At 51.8% G+C, this 18924-nt stretch overlaps 1 protein-coding gene across 1 annotated transcript in view; it reads right to left on the bottom strand.

The window, feature by feature from the left end:
• The window catches only part of LOC140385324 (collagen alpha-1(XV) chain-like), a 531657-nt gene that overhangs the window by 88327 nt on the left and 424406 nt on the right, over positions 1-18924 (bottom strand). Inside the window, 1 exon segment of the mRNA XM_072467384.1 lies at positions 13488-13577. Within this exon segment, the coding sequence (XP_072323485.1) occupies positions 13488-13577 (90 nt within the window).

Here is an 18924-nt window from a genome sequence, read left to right as displayed (position 1 = left end):
GCTAGATATCTATGGGTCCATTATTTTGAAGACTGTCTCCAGAATTGTAACATTTCCATTACATTGAAACCTCTTTATGACACAGCCATTGGGAGCTGCATCAAAGGGGTACGTTGTTATAGTGATTGTCACGTCACAGATTGTATTAAGCTGTGAGCTCTGGGGGCGATTCTCCCAAATGGAGCCCAAGTATTTGCGCCGTCGTGAAAGCTGTCGCGTTTCACGACGGCGCAAAACGGGCACGGGGACGACCGATTCTGGCCCCCACAAGGGGCCAGCACGGCGCTGGAACGGTTCACGCCGCTCCAGCCTCCCTTCCCAGCACCAAATGGGCACCGCGCCAACCCGCGCATGCGCAGTTGGGCCGTGCTTCTTACGCGCGCCGGCCCCGACTCAACATGCCGTCGGTGTTCAGTAGTCGGCCCGCCGATCGGTGGGCCCCGATCGCTGACCAGACCTCATAGGAGGCCCCCCCCGGAAACGGAGCCCCCCCCCCCCCCCCCCCGCACAGGCCGTACCCCGACCGTTCGCGCAGAGTTCCCGCCGGCAGCGACCAGGAGTGAAGGGCGCCGGCGGGACTCTGTCGTATCTGCGCGGCCGCTCGGCCCACGTGGGCCGGAGAATCGGCGGCCCCGCCTATTCCAGCAGCCCGTGGCCGTGCTGCGCCACACCCGCCGGCGCAAATGGCGCCAATTCTCCGCACCTTGGAAAATCACGCACCGGAGTCGGGGCGTCGGGGCGCGGTTGCGCCGATTCTCCGTCTGGGCTCGGAGAATCGCCCCCCCCCCTATATGTTGTTTTAAATATATAAAGGGATACAGTTAGACCGAGAACTATCCGATAGGTTAACCAGAAACATTACAAGTGATATTAATCAAAAATCAGGTAACTACAGGCAAGTTGGCTTAACATCTGTCATTGGGAAAATGTTAAGAATCTATTATATAGAAAAATTTTTTTGAAATATTTTCATTCAAATTTTTACATATTTTCAACAAAACCGCCCCCTTACAGAAAAGAGATAAACAAAGAACCCATAAATAGACATCTTACAACTACATCACAAATTCCCCCAATATACCAACCAACCATTAAGCAATAATAAACACAGTAGAAAACACACCCGGGTTGCTGCTGCTGCTGACCACCTCCTAACGCCCCACTAGAAAGTCTAGGAACGGTTGCCACCGCCTGAAGAACCCTTGCAAAGACCCTCTCAAGGCAAATTTTACCCTCTCCAATTTAATGAACCCTGCCATGTCGCTGATCCAGGCTTCCACACTCGGGGGCCTCGCATCCTTTCACTGTAGCAGAATCCTCCGCCGGGCTATCAGGGACGCAAAGGCCAGAATACCAACCTCTTACGCCACCTGCACTCATGGCTAGTCCGATACCCCAAATAGTGCTAACCCCCAGCTCGGCTTAACCTGGGTGTTCACCACCTTAGACATCGTCCTCGCAATACCCCTCCAGAACCCATCCAGCGCCGGGCATGCCCAAAACATGTGGGTATGATCTGCTGGGCTCCGCTGGGCTCCTAGAGCACCTCCCACATCTATCTTCCACCCCAAAGAACCTGCTCAGCCTCGTCCCTGTCATATGCGCTCTGTGAAGAACCTTAAATTGTATCAGGCTAAGCCTGGCGCAAGAGGATGAGGAATTAACCCTACCCAGGGCGTCCGCCCACGTACCCTCGTCTATCTCCTCCCCAAGCTCCTCCTCCCATTTACCCTTTAGCTCCTCCACTGAGGTCTCCTCCTCCTCCTACATTTCCTGGTTGATCGCCGAGACCCTGCCCTCTCCAACCCACACCCCCGAGAGCACCCTATCCTGGATCCTGAGTGCTGGAAGCAGCGGGAACTCCCTCACCTGCCGTCTTATAAACGCCCTTACCTGCATGTACCTGAAGGCATTTCCGGGGGAAGCCCAAATTTTTCCTTCAGCGCCCCAAGGCTCGCAAACGTCCCATCTAAAAACAGGTCCCCCATCCTTCTAATACCTGCCCTGTGCCAGCTCAGGAACCCTCCATCCATTCTCCCCGGGACAAACCGATGGTTCTCCCTAATCGGGGACCAAACCGAAGCCTCTACTGCACCCAAATTTTCAAAGTCGCCGCCACCACCGGACCCGTGGTGTACCTAGTCGGCGGGAGCGGCAGCGGTGCTGTTACCAGTGCTCCCAGACTCGTGCCCACACAGGACGCTATCTCCAGCCTCTTCCATGCCGCCCCCTCCCCCTCCATTACCCACTTGCGTATCATCGCCACATTGGCAGCCCAGTAATACCCACACAGATTAGGTAACGCTAACGCTCCTCTGTCCCTACTCCGCTCCAGAAACACCCTTCTCACCCTCGGGGTCTTTTTCACCCACACAAATCCCATGATGCTCCTACTAACCCGCTTAAAAAAGGCCTTAGGGATCAGGATGGGGAGGCACTGGAATATAAAAAGGAACCTCGGGAGCACCATCATCTTCACCGACTGTACCCTACCCGCCAAGGAGAGTGACAGCATATCCCACCTTTTAAACTCCTCCTCCATCTGCTCCACCAGCCTCGTCAAATTGAGCTCGTGTAGGGCCCCCCGGCTCCTGGCCACCTGGATCCACAGATACCGAAAACTCCTTTCCGCCCTCTTCAGTGGAAGCTCGTCTATCTCCCTTCCCTGGTCCCCTGGGTGTACCACGAAGAGCTCACTCTTCCCCATGTTGAGCTTATACCCGGAGAAGTCCCCAAACTCCCTGAGGATCCGCATCACCCCACTGGGTCTGCCACATACAATAACAGGTCATCGGCATACAACAAAACCCGGTGTTCCTCCCCCCCCCCCACAGTTCCCAGAGGTACCCCCACTCCACCCTATCGAAGGCCTTCTCCGCGTCCATTGCCGCCACTATCTCCGTCTCCCCCTCCACTGTAGGCATCATGATTACGTTAAGGAACCTCCGCACATTGGTATTCAGCTGCCTTCCCTTAACAAAACCCGTCTGGTCCTCGTGAATCACCCCCGGGACACAGTCCTCAATTCTGGTGGCCAACACCTTTGCTAACAGCTTCGCATCCACGTTGAGGAGAGAGATTGGCCTATACGACCCATACTGTAATGGGTCCTTGTCCCGCTTCAAGATCAGCGAGACCAGCGCCCTGGACATGGTCGGGGGTAGGGCCCACCCCTCCCGGCACCCCCCTCCCTCGCCTCACTGAAAGTCCTCACTAATAGAGGGCCCATGTACTTCCGGTAAAATTCCACCCATCTGGCCCTGGTGCCTTCCCCGCCTGCATACTCCCCAGCCCCTTAGTCAGCTCCTCCAGCCCTACCGGTGCCCCAAGCCCAGCCACCTGCTCCTCCTCCACCCTAGGGAACCTCAGTCGATCCAAAAATCGACGCATCCCCCCCTCCTCCGTCGGGGGCTCAGATCTATACAGCCCCTCATAAAAGTCTCTGAATACCCCATTTATTCCCACCGTACTCCCGCACCGTGTTCCCCCCTTTATCCGTAACTCCCCCAAACTCCCTCGCTGCCTCCCGCTTCCAAAGCTGGTGTGCCAACATCCGGCTAGCCTTCTCCCCGTACACATACACCGCCCCTTGCGCTTTCCTCCACTGCACCTCTGCCTTCTTGGTGGTCAACAGGTTGAACTCGGCCTGGAGGCTTCGTTGCTCCTTGAGTAGTCCCTCCTCGGGGCCCTCTGCGTACCTCCTATCCACCCTTAAAATCTCCCCCACCAATCTCTCCCTCTCTCTCCTCTCCTTCTCCTTGTGGGCCCTAGTGGAGATTAGCTCTCCCCTAATCACCGCCTTCAGCGCCTCCCAGACCACCCCCACCTGCACCTACCCATTATCGTTAGCCTCTAGATAGCTTTCAATACACCCCCAGATCCGCCCGCTCACCTCCTCATCCGCCAGCAAGCCCACATCCAGGTGCCACAGCAGGCGCAGGTCCCTCTCCTCCCCTAGCTCCAGCTCCACCCAATGCGGGGCATGGCCTGAGATGGCTATGGCCAACTACTCCGTGCCCTCCACCCTCGGAATTAGTGCCCTGCTCATAACGAAGAAGTCTATCCGGGAGTAGGCTTTATGGACGTGGGAAAAAAAAAGAAAATTCCCTGGCCCCCGGCCTGACAAACCTCCATTGGTCCACTCCTCCCATCTGGTCCATAAACCCCCTCAGCACCTTGTCCGCCGCCGGCCTCCTACCCGTCCTGGGCCTGGAGCGGTCCAATGCTGGATCCAGTACCGTGTTGAAGTCCCCCACCCTCCATTATCAAGCTCCCGGCCTCCATGTCCGGAATCCGGCCCAACATGTGCCGCATAAATCCGGCATCGTCCCAATTCGGGGCATACACATTCACCAAGACCACCCGCACCTCCTGCAGCTTACCACTCACCATCACATACCTACCTCCATTGTCTGCCATGATGTTCAGCACCTCAAATGACACCCGCTTCCCCACCAAAATCGCCACCCCTTGATTCATTGCGTCCAACCCCGAGTGGAAAACCTGCCCTACCCACCCCTTTCTCAGCCTAACCTGGTCTGCCACCCTCAAATGCATCTCCTGGAGCATGACCAGATCTGCCTTCAGTCCCTTCAGGTGCGCGAACACACGGGCCCTCTTGACCGGCCCGTTCTGGCCTCTCACATTCCAAGTTATCAGCCGGATCAGGGGGCTGCCCCCCCCCCCCCCCCAATTAGCCACCCTCTTTTCTAGGCCAGCCACGTGCCCGCTCCTCCCGCACTCTCCATTCCCCCCAGCGGCAGACCCCCACCCCGACTCTCTCCGAGCTCCAGCTCACCATTGGCCAATGCAGCAGCAACCCAGTTCCTCCCCTCCCTCCCAAGCTAGGTCCCCCACTAGCTGCATTGCTCCCCCCATAGCACGCCCGTAAGTCAGCTGACTCCTGCTGACCCCGGCGACTTCCGCCACTCCATTGACCCCCCCAGTATGGTAGTCTCCCTCCCCCCCCCCCCCCGCCCCCCGCCTCCCGCCTCCTGTCCATCAGCGGGCTCTCCTCTTCACCACAGTCCTTCCCCCCCCCGGGAAAAAAACACGCTTTCCATCAGTCCGGCCCCGCCCTCTCTGGCGCATCTCCCTTTTGCGGCCTAATCCCAGCTCCCCCACCTCGGCCCTCCCATCTCCCCTCCCCCCAACAGGGCCCTGCCCTTCCAACCACCGACGCCCACACTCTCACAAAACCCCCCCTTCGAACCAATTCACCCTACCCCACCCAGCACCCAAGGAAACAATGCAGAACAGAACATCCCCCAAAGCACAGTAACCACAGTAGCCCCCCGCGACCTCCCCTCACAACCGACCTCAGTCCGTGTCCAACTTGTCGGCCTGAATAAAGGTCCACGCCTCCTCCGGCGTCTCAAAGTAACGGTGCCGGTCGTTAAACGTGACCCACAGTCGCGCCGGCTGCAGCATCCCGAATTTCACCCCATTCCGATGCAGAACCGCCTTACCCTGATTGTACCCGGCCCTCTTCTTGGCCACCTCCGTGCTCCAGTCCTGGTATATACAGACCTCTGCATTCTCCCACCTGCTGCTCCGCTCCTTTTTTGCCCATCTTAGGACACACTCCCTGTCCACCAAGCGGTGGAACCGCATCAATACCGCCCATGGCGGCTCGTTAGACTTGGGCCTCCTCGCCAGGACTCGATGGGCCCCATCCAGCTCCAGGGGCCTCGGGGAGGCACCCGCGCCCATCAATGTGTTCAGCATCGTGACCACATATGCTCCAGCATCCGACCCCTCCACTCCCTCCGGGAGACCCAGAATCCACAGGTTCTTCCTCCTCGACCGATTCTCCATGTCCTCGAACTTCTCCTGCCATTTCTTATGCAGCGCCTCGTGCGCCTGCACCTTCACCGCCAGGCCCAATATCTCGTCCTCATTCTCCGAGGCTTTCTGCCGCACCTCCCGGATCGCCGCCCCTTGGGCCTTCTGGGTCTCGAACAGCTTGTCGATCGAAGCCTTAATCGGCTCCAGCAGCTCTGCTTTCAATTCCGTAAAGCAGCGCTTGAGAAACTCCTGCTGCTCTTGCGCCCACTGCGCCCACGCTGCCTGGTCTCCACCCGCCGTCATCTTGGCTTTCCTCCCTCGCACATTTCGCTGCACCAGAATTACTTTTTTCACCGCTCCACTCCTGGTCCAATCCATACGGTGCCGGGGAAATCGTACTGTCACCTTCCCACACTGGGAACCGTCGAACAAATGGCGCGGGGGCCCCTCAAAGAGCCCAAAAGTCCGTTTCTGGCGGGATCTGCCGAACGTGCGACTTAGCTCAGCATAGCCGCAACCAGAAGTCAATAGTCCGTTATAAAGGATGTAATAGCAGAACATTTAGAAATACATATTATATTCAAGCAGAGTCAGCAGAGTAGTGGGGATGGTCAGGAGGTGGGCTGTGGGGTTGGAGTGGACGGGTATGAGGTCGAGCAGAACCGGCGCCATCTTTTTGGATGAGATCGGTGCATGTGTGGGGAGTGTAGGTGTACGCGAGGCTGCAGCTTGTCAGCCCTGAACATGAGCAGCATGGACCCGACGATTCTCCCACTGTTTTACGTGTGTTCTGTGGGTGTTTTACGTGGCGCCGGTGCTAGCCCCTCACCAGTAGCGGAATCGGTGCGGGTGTGGCGCCGATTTTTCCATCATGGAACACCATGGATCCTCCGTTGCACTTAGACGCAGGAGCGGGGAATTCAGCCCACTATTTTTGTGGCTGAAACAAAAATAGTGGGAAGGCAAATGGTGAGGGTGTCACAGGGTCTACAGCGAGATATAGACAGGTTAAGTGAGTGCGAAAAACTTGGCACATGGAATATAATGCAGGAAAATATGAAGTTATGCACTTTGGTAAGAAGAATAAAGGTGTTATATATTATTCAAATTGAGAAGGACTGAAGAAAACTGCAGCACAGAGGTATTTGTGGGTCCCTGTGAATAAATCACAAAAAGCTAATGTGCAAGTTTAGCAGGTAATCGGGAAGGCAAATGGAATGTTGGTTTTTATTTCAAAGGGAATGAGGTCTAAAAATAGGGAGATCTTGCTAAAGCTATACAAGGCACTAGTTGGACCATATCTGCAATACTGCAAACAGTTTTAGTCCCCTTACATAAGGAACAATATACTGGCATAGTGGAGACAGTTCAGAGAAGGTTCACTAGGTTGATCCCAAGGTAGAGAGGGATTTTCTTATGAGGAGACGTCGAGTAGATTGGGCTTGTATTCTTTGGAGTTTAGAAGAATGAGAGGTGTACTTCCGGTGGTGGCATGTAGGAGAAGGTTGCACACTAGGTAGCTCCGATCGGGGTACTTGTTCTTTTTAGTCCTTTTTCCCAAGGATTTTGGTGAACGAACTCGGCCCGTCTCAAGCTTCAGTGAGCCCATCAAGGAAAGAATGTCGAAATCTCAAAAATAGCTGGTGGAAAGAAAGTTGCAATGAAAATCCTTTGATGGATTTGGGGAGAGGGAAGATGGTGGATACAACTCCAGCGGGTGTGGCCACTCCTACCACAGCGGATATACTGACGGGGGTACTGGCCTCAGAGTTTGAGAAGCAGTTTGGGAAGAACTTCTGGAAACAAGAGTAGGTGATGTTGAATACCCTCAAAAAGTCGATTGAGGAGATGCTTGGTCGATTCGAGAGAAGGTGGAGAAAACCTTGTAGTTCTGCAACATCTGTGGCAATATTTTTGCTCAATATTGTATCAACGTCTTCTTTAATGTACAATGCAACTCCATTTCCGGGTGGGATCTATCACAGCTTACTGGGGGAGGCAAAGGGCAAAATAGCTGGGGCCTTAACCGATATCTTCACATCCTCTTTGACCACAGGCGAGGTTCCAGAGGACTGAAGAATAGCCAATGTTGTTCCCTTGTTTAAGAAAGGAAGATTGGGCACAGAAATGGCAGAAGGAGTTTAATCAGAACAAATGCAAGGTAATGCATTTTGGAGGATCAAATCTAGGTATGAATTATATTATAAATAGCAGAACCCTCAGGAACATTAACATACAGAGGGATCTGGGTGTGCAGGTCCCTAAAAGTGGCAACACAGGTGGCCAAGGCGATTAAGAAAGCATATGGCATGCTTGCATTCATCAGCCGGAGCATTGAGTCCAGGGGTTCAGAAATTATGTTCAGCTATATAAAACCTTGGTTAGGCCACATTTGGAGTACTGCGTGCAGTTCTGGCCACCACATTATCAGAAGGATGTGGAAGCTTTGGAGAGAGTGCAAAGAAGGTTCACCAGGATGTTGCCTGGTCTCGAAGGTGAAAAATGAAATGAAAATTGCTTATTGTCACAAGTAGGCTTCAAATGAAGTTACTGTGAAAAGCCCCTAGTCGCCACATTCCAGCGCCTGTTCGGGGAGGCTGGTACGGGAATTGAACCGTGCTGCTGGCCTGCCTTGGTCTGCTTCAAAAGCCAGCTATTTAGCCCAGTGTGCTAAACCAGCCCCAGGTGTTGGCTATGAGGAGAGTTTGAATAAATTAGGATTGTTTGGAAAGACGGAGGCTAAGGCAAGACTTAATAGAGGTCCACAAAATTATGAGAGGCATAGACATAATGGACAGTCTGATGCTCTTTCCTAGGGTAAGATAATCAAGTACTAGGGGACTTAGGTTTAAAGTACGTCGGGAAAAGTTTAGAACAGATGTGTGGGCAAGGTTTTTACACAGAGGGTGGTAAATATATGGAACGTGCTGCCTGGGGAGGTGGTGGGAGCAGGTATGATAGCAGCATTTAAAGGGCATCTAGACAAATATATGAATTAGGGTGGGAACAGAAGGATACGGACTCCGTGAGTGCATGCGGTTTTAGTTCAGGCAGGTACCATGGTCGGTGCAGGCTGGGAGGGCCGAAGGGCCTGTTCATGGGGTGCATTGTTCTTTGTTCATTGTTCTGTCAATCACAGCCCACTACTAGAAAGTTATGATTGGCATGCAGTTAATGGATCTGCGGGGTTGAAACACAGGTCTCAGCAGGTCTCCTTCGAAGAATGGACACATGCTGTAATTGTTTCCACTACCCCTGTCTAGACTGCTCTCTAGCTTCCAAACAGGGATTTCTTTTTTTTTGGGGGGGGGGCCGTCTGTGGAGTGGGGGGTGATGCACCACATGACGGGAGGGTGGCTCAAGCTGGACCGGATTGTGATTCCGCACACCATGCACAAGCTGGTCCTCGACCAACTACACGAAGGCCATCTGGGGGTCGAGAAGTGCAGACGGAGGGCCCGAGAGGCGGTATACTGGCTGGGCATCAGTGATGATATTGCCAATATGGTGCTCAACTGCCCCACCTGCCAAAGGTTTCAACTGGCGCAGCCTCCTGAGACGCTTCAGCCCCATGAGCTGGTGACGTCCCCCTGGGCGAAGGTGGGTGTGGACCTTTTTCACGCGCTTGGCAGGGACTATGTAATCGTCATTGATTACTTTTCCAACTATCCAGAGGTCATACGCCGGCACGATTTAACATCGTCCGCTGTCATAAGGGCCTGCAAAGACACCTTCGCTCCCCACGGCATTCTGATTACTGTCATGTCGGACAATGGGCCCTGTTTTGCCAGCCAGGAATGGTCGTCCTTTGCTGCTTCATATGGCTTCACACACGTGACATCCAGCCCTCTGCATCCCCAGTCCAATGGAAAGGCGGAGAAGGGCGTTCACATCGTCAAGCGGCTCCTCTGCAAGGCTGCTGCTGCCGGATCGGATTTCTGCCTAGCCCTGCTGGCCTATCGCTCGGCCCCACTAGCCACTGGCCTCTCACCAGCCCAGCTGTTGATGGGTCGCGCCCTCAGGACCACTGTGCCATCCATTCTGGTCCCCACAACCAACCATGCTCCGGTACTACACAGAATGCAACAGCAGCGCGTTCGCCAGAAGATGGCATATGACACACGGGCAACTGATCTTCCCGCCCTGGCGCCTGGAGACAACGTCCGCATCCACCTACCAGATGGTGGCTGGTCAGCACCTGCCGAAGTTCTCCGACGCGTGGCTTCCCGCTCGTTCCTGGTTCGCATGCCTGATGGCTCCACTCGTAGGCGCAATCGCCGGGCTCTTCGCCTACTTCCACGCTCGCTACGGGAACTTACACCGACACCGCGCCCTCCTGTTGTTCCTGATATCGACTTTGTGGAGCTTCCTGCCACCATGCCCCTTCCGTCGTCGCCCGTGGCCAGGCCCATTCCTCAGCCGGTGGATCCAGACCCACCCTTGAGGCGGTCAACCCGAATTCGTCGCCCACCTACGAGACTGGACTTATGAGCCTGTTTGTACATTGAACTCATAATACCACTGTATTAATATGTCTGTTCTTCCTTGTCATTACAGGAGTTTGTTTTTGTCATTCAACATTTCCCCGTTCTTTGTTTATGGTTCCATCTCGTTGTTATGTCGCACCCGACATCGCCCCTTGTATATAGTTTAGCCCCATGTACATGCCGTAGATATTGCACACACACACATCCAGCTGCACTCAGTACACATCTCTATTTCTAACCACATAGGCACATGTTCTTGTACAAAAGGGGGATGTCATGATATTCAGGTAAACATCATAGCACATACATACTGATGGACAGATCAACGGACCAATCAACACACACACAACACCACAGCCAATCACAGGCAAGAGCATACACAGTACAAAACAGGGAACACAACACTTCCTGAGCATTCCAGCAGGAGACAGCTCAGGGCACAGAGCTCATAGCAAGCCACTCAGACATCCACCATGTGCTGAGTGCCACTACAAGATAGCATTTGGAATAGGTCAACAGATTCTAGGTTTATGATTGAATCTCAGTAACCAGTTTACCACTGTAAATAAATGTTAGCAATAAAACTGAGTTGTACCATTCGCAACCGTGTTGGTTCGTCTGTGTAGCAGAGTACCCAACACATCAAGGGGGTCCCTATGGAGGGTCCCTCCAGTTAGGAGGTCTCTGTGGGGGGGGGGGGGGGGTCCCCTCTAGTTAGGAAGTCCCTGTTGGGGGGATCCCTTTAATTAAGGGGTTCCTCAAGGTAGGGGGTCTCTATGGGGGGGGGTCTTCCAATTAATGGGGTCCCTGGGGGATCGTCCTATTAAAGTGGTCTGGGGGTGGGGGGGGTGTCTTGCATAGGAAGGGTGGGCAGGTAGTGCATTGTGTGGGGGGGGGGGTTGGCCGTCAGATGGACCATGGGGGCAACTACACTGAGGGGTTACCCCCCTGGCCCACTGCAAAGTACACCATGTCACGGCCACACTGGTAAACACCTGGGGCGACATTCTCCGACCCCCCGCCGGGTCAGAGAATCGCCGGGGGCTGGCGTGAATCTCGCCCCCGCCGGTTACAGAAGTCTCGGGCACCGGATATTTGGCGGGGGCGGGAATCGCGCCGCGCCGGTTGGTGGGCCCCCCCGCTCGATTCTCCGGCCCGGATGGGCCGAAGTCCCGTCGATAAATTGCCTGTCCCGCCGGCGTAAATTAAATCACCTACCTTACCGGCGGGACAAGGCGGCAGGGTCCGGCTCCGGGGTCCTGGGGGGGGGGGGGGGGGGGGGGGCGCGGGGCGATCTGACCCCGGGGGTGCCCCCACGGTGGCCTGGCCCGCGATCAGGGCCCACCGATCCGCAGGCGGGCCTGTGCAGTGGGGGCACTCTTTCCCTTCCACCCAGACTCCCTCCACTGCGCATGCGTGGGAAACTGTCAGCGGCCGCTGACGCTCCCGCGCATGCGCCACCCGGAGATGTCATTTCCGCACCAGCTGGCGGGGCAACAAAGGACGTTTCCGCCTCCGGCGTCGGCCTAGCCCCTCAATGTTGGGGCTCGGCACCCAAAGTTGCAGAGCATTCCGCACCTTTAGGGAGGCGCGATGCCCGTCTGATTGGCACCGTTTTGGGCGCCAGTCGGCGGACATCGCGCCGTTTCCGGAGAATTTCGCCCCAGAAGTGATCCGCGCCCACATGGGAACCATGTGGAACCGGCTCAGGGGACTGGAGAATCACGGAGGGCCGGAGACTCTGGTGCCGGGCCCATTAAATCAATTTATTTACGTCCTCCTGTTGGCAAGCGGTCGTGAACCTCAAGCCCGGCGCCAGCAGAGGGTCAGAGCATTGTGTTCGGATCAACGCCAGGCGCCGATCCTGATTTCCCCCCCCGAAGCCCGATACTCTATCCCATCAGGAAATGCACTTCGGGCGTCACAGGGCGTAGAATCCAGCCCAGAATCTTTCACGCCCTTCTGAGAGATTAGGTGGAACTACAGTTTGACATCTCATCGTAAAGAGACATTGGTGAAACACTGCTGTCTGATATAGGAGGGATATCAGAGGTAGGTTCTTTACCCAGAGAGTAGTGGTGGCATGGAATGCACTGCCTGTGGAAGTAGTTGAGTCGGAAACATTAGGGACCTTCAAGCAGCTATTGGATAGGTACATGGATTACGGTAAAATGATATAGTGTAGATTTATTTGTTCTTAAGGGCAGCACGGTAGCATTGTGGATAGCACAATTGCTTCACAGCTCCAGGGTTCCAGGTTCGATTCCGGCTTGGGTCACTGTCTGTGCGGAGTCTGCACGTCCTCCCCGTGTCTGCGTGGATTTCCTCCGGGTGCTCCGGTTTCCTCCCACAGTCCAAAGATGTGCAGGGCAGGTGCATTGGCCATGATAAATTGCCCTTAGTATCCAAAATTGCCCTTGGTGTTGGGTGGAGGTGTTGAGTTTAGGTGGGGTGCTCATTCCAAGAGCCGGTGCAGACTCAGGGGGCCGAATGGCCTCCTTCTGCACTGTAAATTCAATGATAATCTATGATTAATCTAGGACAAAGGTTCGGCACAACATCGTGGGCCGAAGGGCCTGTTCTGTGCTGTATTTTCTATGTTCTATGTTCTATGTTCTATGCTGTCAATGTGGATTGTGTACTCAAGTCTCTGAAATCAAACTTGAGCCCACCACCTTCTGACTCAGGCAAGAGTACTGTAACTGAGCCATGGTTGAGCGATACTGAATATTCACATGTGTGCAATAATAGTGAGATTTCCTATCATGAGTGGACATTGCATCAAATATCAGGGTCAATTCCAACCTTGCCTGCCTGCCTAAATGCTGTGGTGAGGGCCTGAGCCATGCTGAAAACCAGGCCTCAGTCCAACATTGCCTGGGTGACGCTTTGGCACTCACGGACAGCTGGCCAGTTGTGGAGGGAGGGCATTTGTTGGCTTTAATGTGAAGGCAAACTGGACATTTTATGTCACATTTACGGTTGTACAGTAGCTGCCACAGCAAAACTACTCTCACAGAGCAGTCAATAAAACTTCTCCCTATAAAACATGGTTTATAACCTTTTCATAGAAGTTTACAGCATGGAAACAGGCCCTTCGGCCCAACCAGTCCATGCCGCCCAGTTTTTACCATTAAGCTAGTCCCAGTTGCCTGCACTTTATAGAGAAAACAAAAAGAATCAGTCACAATGCAGCAAAATGGAGAGCGATACCTGGCAATCCTGGTGTGCCCTGTTCTCCTTTTTCACCTTTGCTGCCAATCGGGCCAAGTAGTCCAAAAGAACCTTTTTCTCCCTTCAGTCCTTTGGAAAATGAACGGTTGTTTATTATATGTTTCAGGAAGTCTTAACAGAATATCACCACTAAACTGCTTGAAACTTGTTCACCCCTACCCTGGTTTAGAAACCAGGTGGTGCAGTATTATCCAGGTATGTTGCTTCCGCCACACACCGTGAGCACTGCTCCGAGAGGGGCAACGCCTATGTTTCTAAAGGGAAACACATCTTTACAATAAAAGGTTGCCAAAGTGGGATAATTTTGCAAAAAATTGGAGGATAACATTCCAGAAATATATATGTCACATTTGACTTTTATAATCCGTAGAATTACAAGATGTTAATGTGTGTGACACAACAACCAACTTGATTACTTTTCTGCCAGTAGCAGATCAGTCATCTCATTGCGTTGTGCAGCTGTGTGCTTTCTGATGCTTGTTTGGAGACATGTCAGAGCAAGCAGCTGGCCTACACGAAAGGTTAAGAGACGAGGAAACTCCTGCTGCTGCCTTAATCACATTCCTAGAGGTTTAAGGTTATTATATTATAGCAGATGATGACTCAATGGGACAGATGCTCCAACAAGTTTTACAGACAATCTGCTCAGCCTTTGATAAGCTCAGCTCTGCTGTTCAATTGTTCAGGGTTGTTGCAGCACCGATAACATTGACATCAATGGCTTTGAATATAAAATACATCTTTAGGAAATGGCACAAGATGTGTAATGTTGCCTCCAGAGGCATTCTGCGGGTGTACGGTCATTTCCTGGGTGTGCTGTGTCGCTGGTTGCTTCCAATGTGGCCTCCACAGCATTTCAGCAGGAAGACTTTGAATTGATGCTATCCTGATACCATACAGCTACCTGGCTGATGTGACACTGGGTACCAAATTTTGGCAAAGCCCATCGTTTGTATTTGTTCATCACGCTTCAACATTCTAGTATGTAGCAGAAAGTTGGGCCCTAGGCTAGGATTAGTCAGTCACCTTTTTAAACCTTTTCTATTGCCAAGCGTCTGGAAGTGTTCAGGAGTCTTTTGGGAGGTGCTGCGGTGAGTTTCTGGATTTGTCAAGACTGTTGCTGCACTCTCATGATGTGGAGACGCCGGCGCTGGACTGGGGTGGGCATAGTAAGAAGTCTCACAACACCAGGTTAAAGTTAAACAGGTTTATTTGAAATCACTAGCTTTCGGAGCGCTGCTCCTTCATCAGGTGAAGTGGAGGCAGATTCACAATCACAGCTTTCATAGGAGAGACACAATTGTAAGAGTTATCTTGCCTGACGAAGGAGCAGCGCTCCAAAAGCTTTTGATTTCAAATAAACCTGTTGGGACTTTAACCTGGTGTCGTGAAACGTCTTACTGCATTACCATGGCAGGGGGCTTGTCAGCGGACAGAAGGAGGAGCAGGTAATCTGTTCACAAAAACACTGCAACATTCACGGGGGCAGCAGGGGCTGTGCATCTGGGTCTGCCGCATGGAAAGGTGATGGCCTTCACCATGAATGCCTCCAGTGCTGCATTCTTCACTTTGGAATCTATCTGTGGCATGATATTCAGTTTGCCATAACTTAAAAATTGCAGCAGTATTGTTCAATGCATATTCCTTTCAAAAGGACAGTCTGCATTTAAGAGGAACAGCCTGGCTGCGCGCCCTGTATTCTAAAGTGCCACAGGACTCCCCTAACGTCCGGGCGGCGAGGCTCCTGGCAGCATTAAGGAAAAGAGAGCAGTGTGGCTCCTGCCTGATGTTGTTCTTGTCCATCACATTCTGAGAGGGTACAGGCAGCTCACGAATTCTGACCCCTTCACCCAAAAAATAAGGCTATCCAATTTCTGTTCCAAGGCTACTTTTAAAATCAATAGACTTCCACATGTTGTTAAACTGAAACTGGCCAGCCCCACATTTTAATGTCATACTTCACATTACTTTGATTAGGTTTCTTATCCACGATAAAGTTTATGCTGCACAACTTATTTTATGCGGCATTTTTAGCATTACTTTAATCCAATTGCCATCAGCAAAATGTAACTTACTCTAAGTGTAGCCTTCCTCATGTTCTACATGTTTATAGCCTTCACAACCAAATTCAACCCTAGGGACACTGTCGCTTTAAGCACTTGGAGCCATGTATGACTATATAATTCTGGTTCTCATTCTTGATGAGAAAGAACACAAGATCCAATGTGAGAAAGAAAACAGAGGGCAGGTTTGTACAAGTCTTGCATTCTAAGTATGAGGAGACAAACCAGGGGATTTAACCATCCCTTTTCATTCTTTCATCCTCCACATACCAGTGATGTTATCAACATGGTAACTGTTGTGTTATGCTGTTTCGAATAACACTACTTGATGCAGTCTTAACTAAAGGATGCTCCAGACTCTGAAATGAGTTTAACATGTTTATTGAACTATTAACACAGTTCTCAAATGAGTTTGACTCTCTGCTAATCTAACTGTAGTAACTCAGTCTAACTATACCAGCTTGCTCTCAGCCACGTGCTGGGGTGTGATGCTGCTGATCAACCCTCTCGATGTGTGTCTGTGGAAAGAGGCAGGGTGTGAGTGCCTCATCCCTTTTATAGTGTTTATGTCATGCACCCTTGTGGTAATGTCACCTGAGTGTCCTGTCTGCCCATTGGTTGTGTACTATTCTGAGCGTTTATTGGTTGCATGTTTGCATATCATGACAGGAACAAGTATTGTTGGAGAAAACCCTCTGATCTGAATGATAAAGGCAGCTTGAAACACAGCTGCACCAGAAAACTTGTCACCTTGGATGTCTGAATCATAGCATTCATGGTTGTTAAATGTATGTTGGCTACTTCAATCTGTTTCTCTGTAGATAGTCATCTGTGTCAGAACCCTCAGTATTCCAGCCCCTGATGCTCCCTTCTAAAGAAGAGAACAAGAGGGACATTCTGCAATTCAGTGTGCTGATCTCTTTTTTTTTAATGGTATTAATCCAGATACATGTTCTCATTATGAGAAAGGAATTACCTAAATTTAACAAATGTTTTGTTTTCTCTTTGTAAAATAGAAGCACTTGTAATTTAATACAGAAGTCTGTTAAAGTCACCCCACAGAGAGCATGTTAAAAGCACTCGGCCCAGAGACTGTTACACTCACTCCTCCCAGAGTCTGTGACACTCACTCCGCCCAGATTCTGTTACACTCACTCCATCCAGAGTCTGTTAAACTCACTCCGCCCAGAGTCTGTTACACTAACTCCGCCCAGAGTCTGTTACACTCACTCTGTCCAGAGTCTGTTACACTCACTCCGCCCAGAGTCTGTTACATTCACTCCGCCCAGAGTCTGTTACATTCACTCTGTCCAGAGTCTGTTACACTCACTCCGTCCAGAGTCTGTTAAACTCACTCCGTCTAGATTCTGTTAAACTCACTCCGTCTAATTTCTGTTAAACTCACTCCGTCAAGAGTCTGTTAAACTCACTCCGTCTAATTTCTGTTAAACTCACTCCGTCTAGAGTCTGTTAAACTCACTCCGTCTAATTTCTGTTAAACTCACTCCGTCTAGAGTCTGTTAAACTCACTACGTCTAATTTCTGTTAAACTCACTCCGTCTAGATTCTGTTAAACTCACTCCGTCTAATTTCTGTTAAACTCACTCCGTTTAGAGTCTGTTAAACTCACTACGTCTAATTTCTGTTAAACTCGCTCCGTCTAGAGTCTGTTAAACTCACTCCGTCTAGATTCTGTTAAACTCACTCCGTCTAATTTCTGTTACACTCACTCCGTCCAGAGTTTGTTACACTCACACTGCCCAGAGTCTGTTACACTCACTCCGCCCAGAGTCTGTTACACTCACTCCGCCCAGAGTCTGTTACACTCACTCTGCCCAGAGTCTGTTACACTCACTCCGCCCAGAGTCTGTTAAACTCACTCCGCCCAGAGTCTGTTAAACTCACTCCGCCCAGAGTCTGTTACACTCACTCCGCCCAGAGTCTGTTAAACTCACTACGTCTAATTTCTGTTAAACTCACTCCGTCTAGATTCTGTTAAACTCACTCCGTCTAATTTCTGTTAAACTCACTCCGTTTAGAGTCTGTTAAACTCACTCCGTCTAGATTCTGTTAAACTCACTCCGTCTAATTTCTGTTAAACTCACTCCGTTTAGAGTCTGTTAAACTCACTCCGTCCAATTTCTGTTACACTCACTCCGCCCAGAGTCTGTTACACTCACTCCGCCCAGAGTCTGTTAAACTCACTCTGCCCAGAGTTTGTAACACTCACTCTGCCCAGAGTCTGTTACACTCACTCTGCCCAGAGTCTGTTACACTCACTCTGCCCAGAGTCTGTTACACTCACTCTGCCCAGAGTTTGTAACACTCACTCTGCCCAGAGTCTGTTAAACTCACTCTGCCCAGAGTCTGTTAAACTCACTCCGCCCAGAGTCTGTTACACTCACTCCGCCCAGAGTCTGTTAAACTCACTCCGCCCAGAGTCTGTTACACTCACTCTGCCCAGAGTCTGTTACACTCACTCCGCCCAGAGTCTGTTAAACTCACGCCGCCCAGAGTCTGTTACACTCACTCTGCCCAGAGTCTGTTAAACTCACTCTGCCCAGAGTCTGTTAAACTCACTCTGCCCAGAGTCTGTTAAACTCACTCTCTCCAGAGTCTGTTAAACTCACTCTGCCCAGAGTCTGTTAAACTCACTCCGCCCAGAGTCTGTTACACTCACTCTGCCCAGAGTCTGTTAAACTCACTCCGCCCAGAGTCTGTTACACTCACTCCGCCCAGAGTCTGTTACACTCACTCCGCCCAGAGTCTGTTACACTCACTCCGTCCAGAGTCTGTTACACTCACTCCGCCCAGAGTCTGTTAAACTCACTCCGCCCAGAGTCTGTTAAACTCACTCCGCCCAGAGTCTGTTACACTCACTCCGCCCAGAGTCTGTTCAACTCACTCTGCCCAGAGTCTGTTAAACTCACTCCGCCCAGAGTTTGTTCCAATCACTCCGTCCAGAGTCTGTTACATTCACTTCCCGCACAGTGTCTGTTACATTCACTCCGCCCAGAGTCTGTTACACTCACTCCGCCCAGAGTCTGTTAAACGCACTCCGCCCAGAGTCTGTTACACTCACTCTCTCCAGAGTCTGTTACACTCACTCTCTCCAGAGTCTGTTACACTCACTCCGCCCAGAGTCTGTTACACTCACTCCGCCCAGAGTCTGTTAAACTCACTCCGCCCAGAGTCTGTTACACTCACTCTGCCCAGAGTCTGTTAAACTCACTCTGCCCAGAGTCTGTTAAACTCACTCTGCCCAGAGTCTGTTAAACTCACTCCGCCCAGAGTTTGTTCCAATCACTCCGTCCAGAGTCTGTTACATTCACTTCCCGCACAGAGTCTGTTAC

This window comes from Scyliorhinus torazame, chromosome 11, assembly GCF_047496885.1.
Source record: "Scyliorhinus torazame isolate Kashiwa2021f chromosome 11, sScyTor2.1, whole genome shotgun sequence".
In the NCBI taxonomy this organism is placed as follows: domain Eukaryota; kingdom Metazoa; phylum Chordata; class Chondrichthyes; order Carcharhiniformes; family Scyliorhinidae; genus Scyliorhinus; species Scyliorhinus torazame.
The sequence above is the reverse complement of the archived record's forward strand: the minus strand, read 5'-3'. Positions and strand labels throughout refer to the sequence as shown.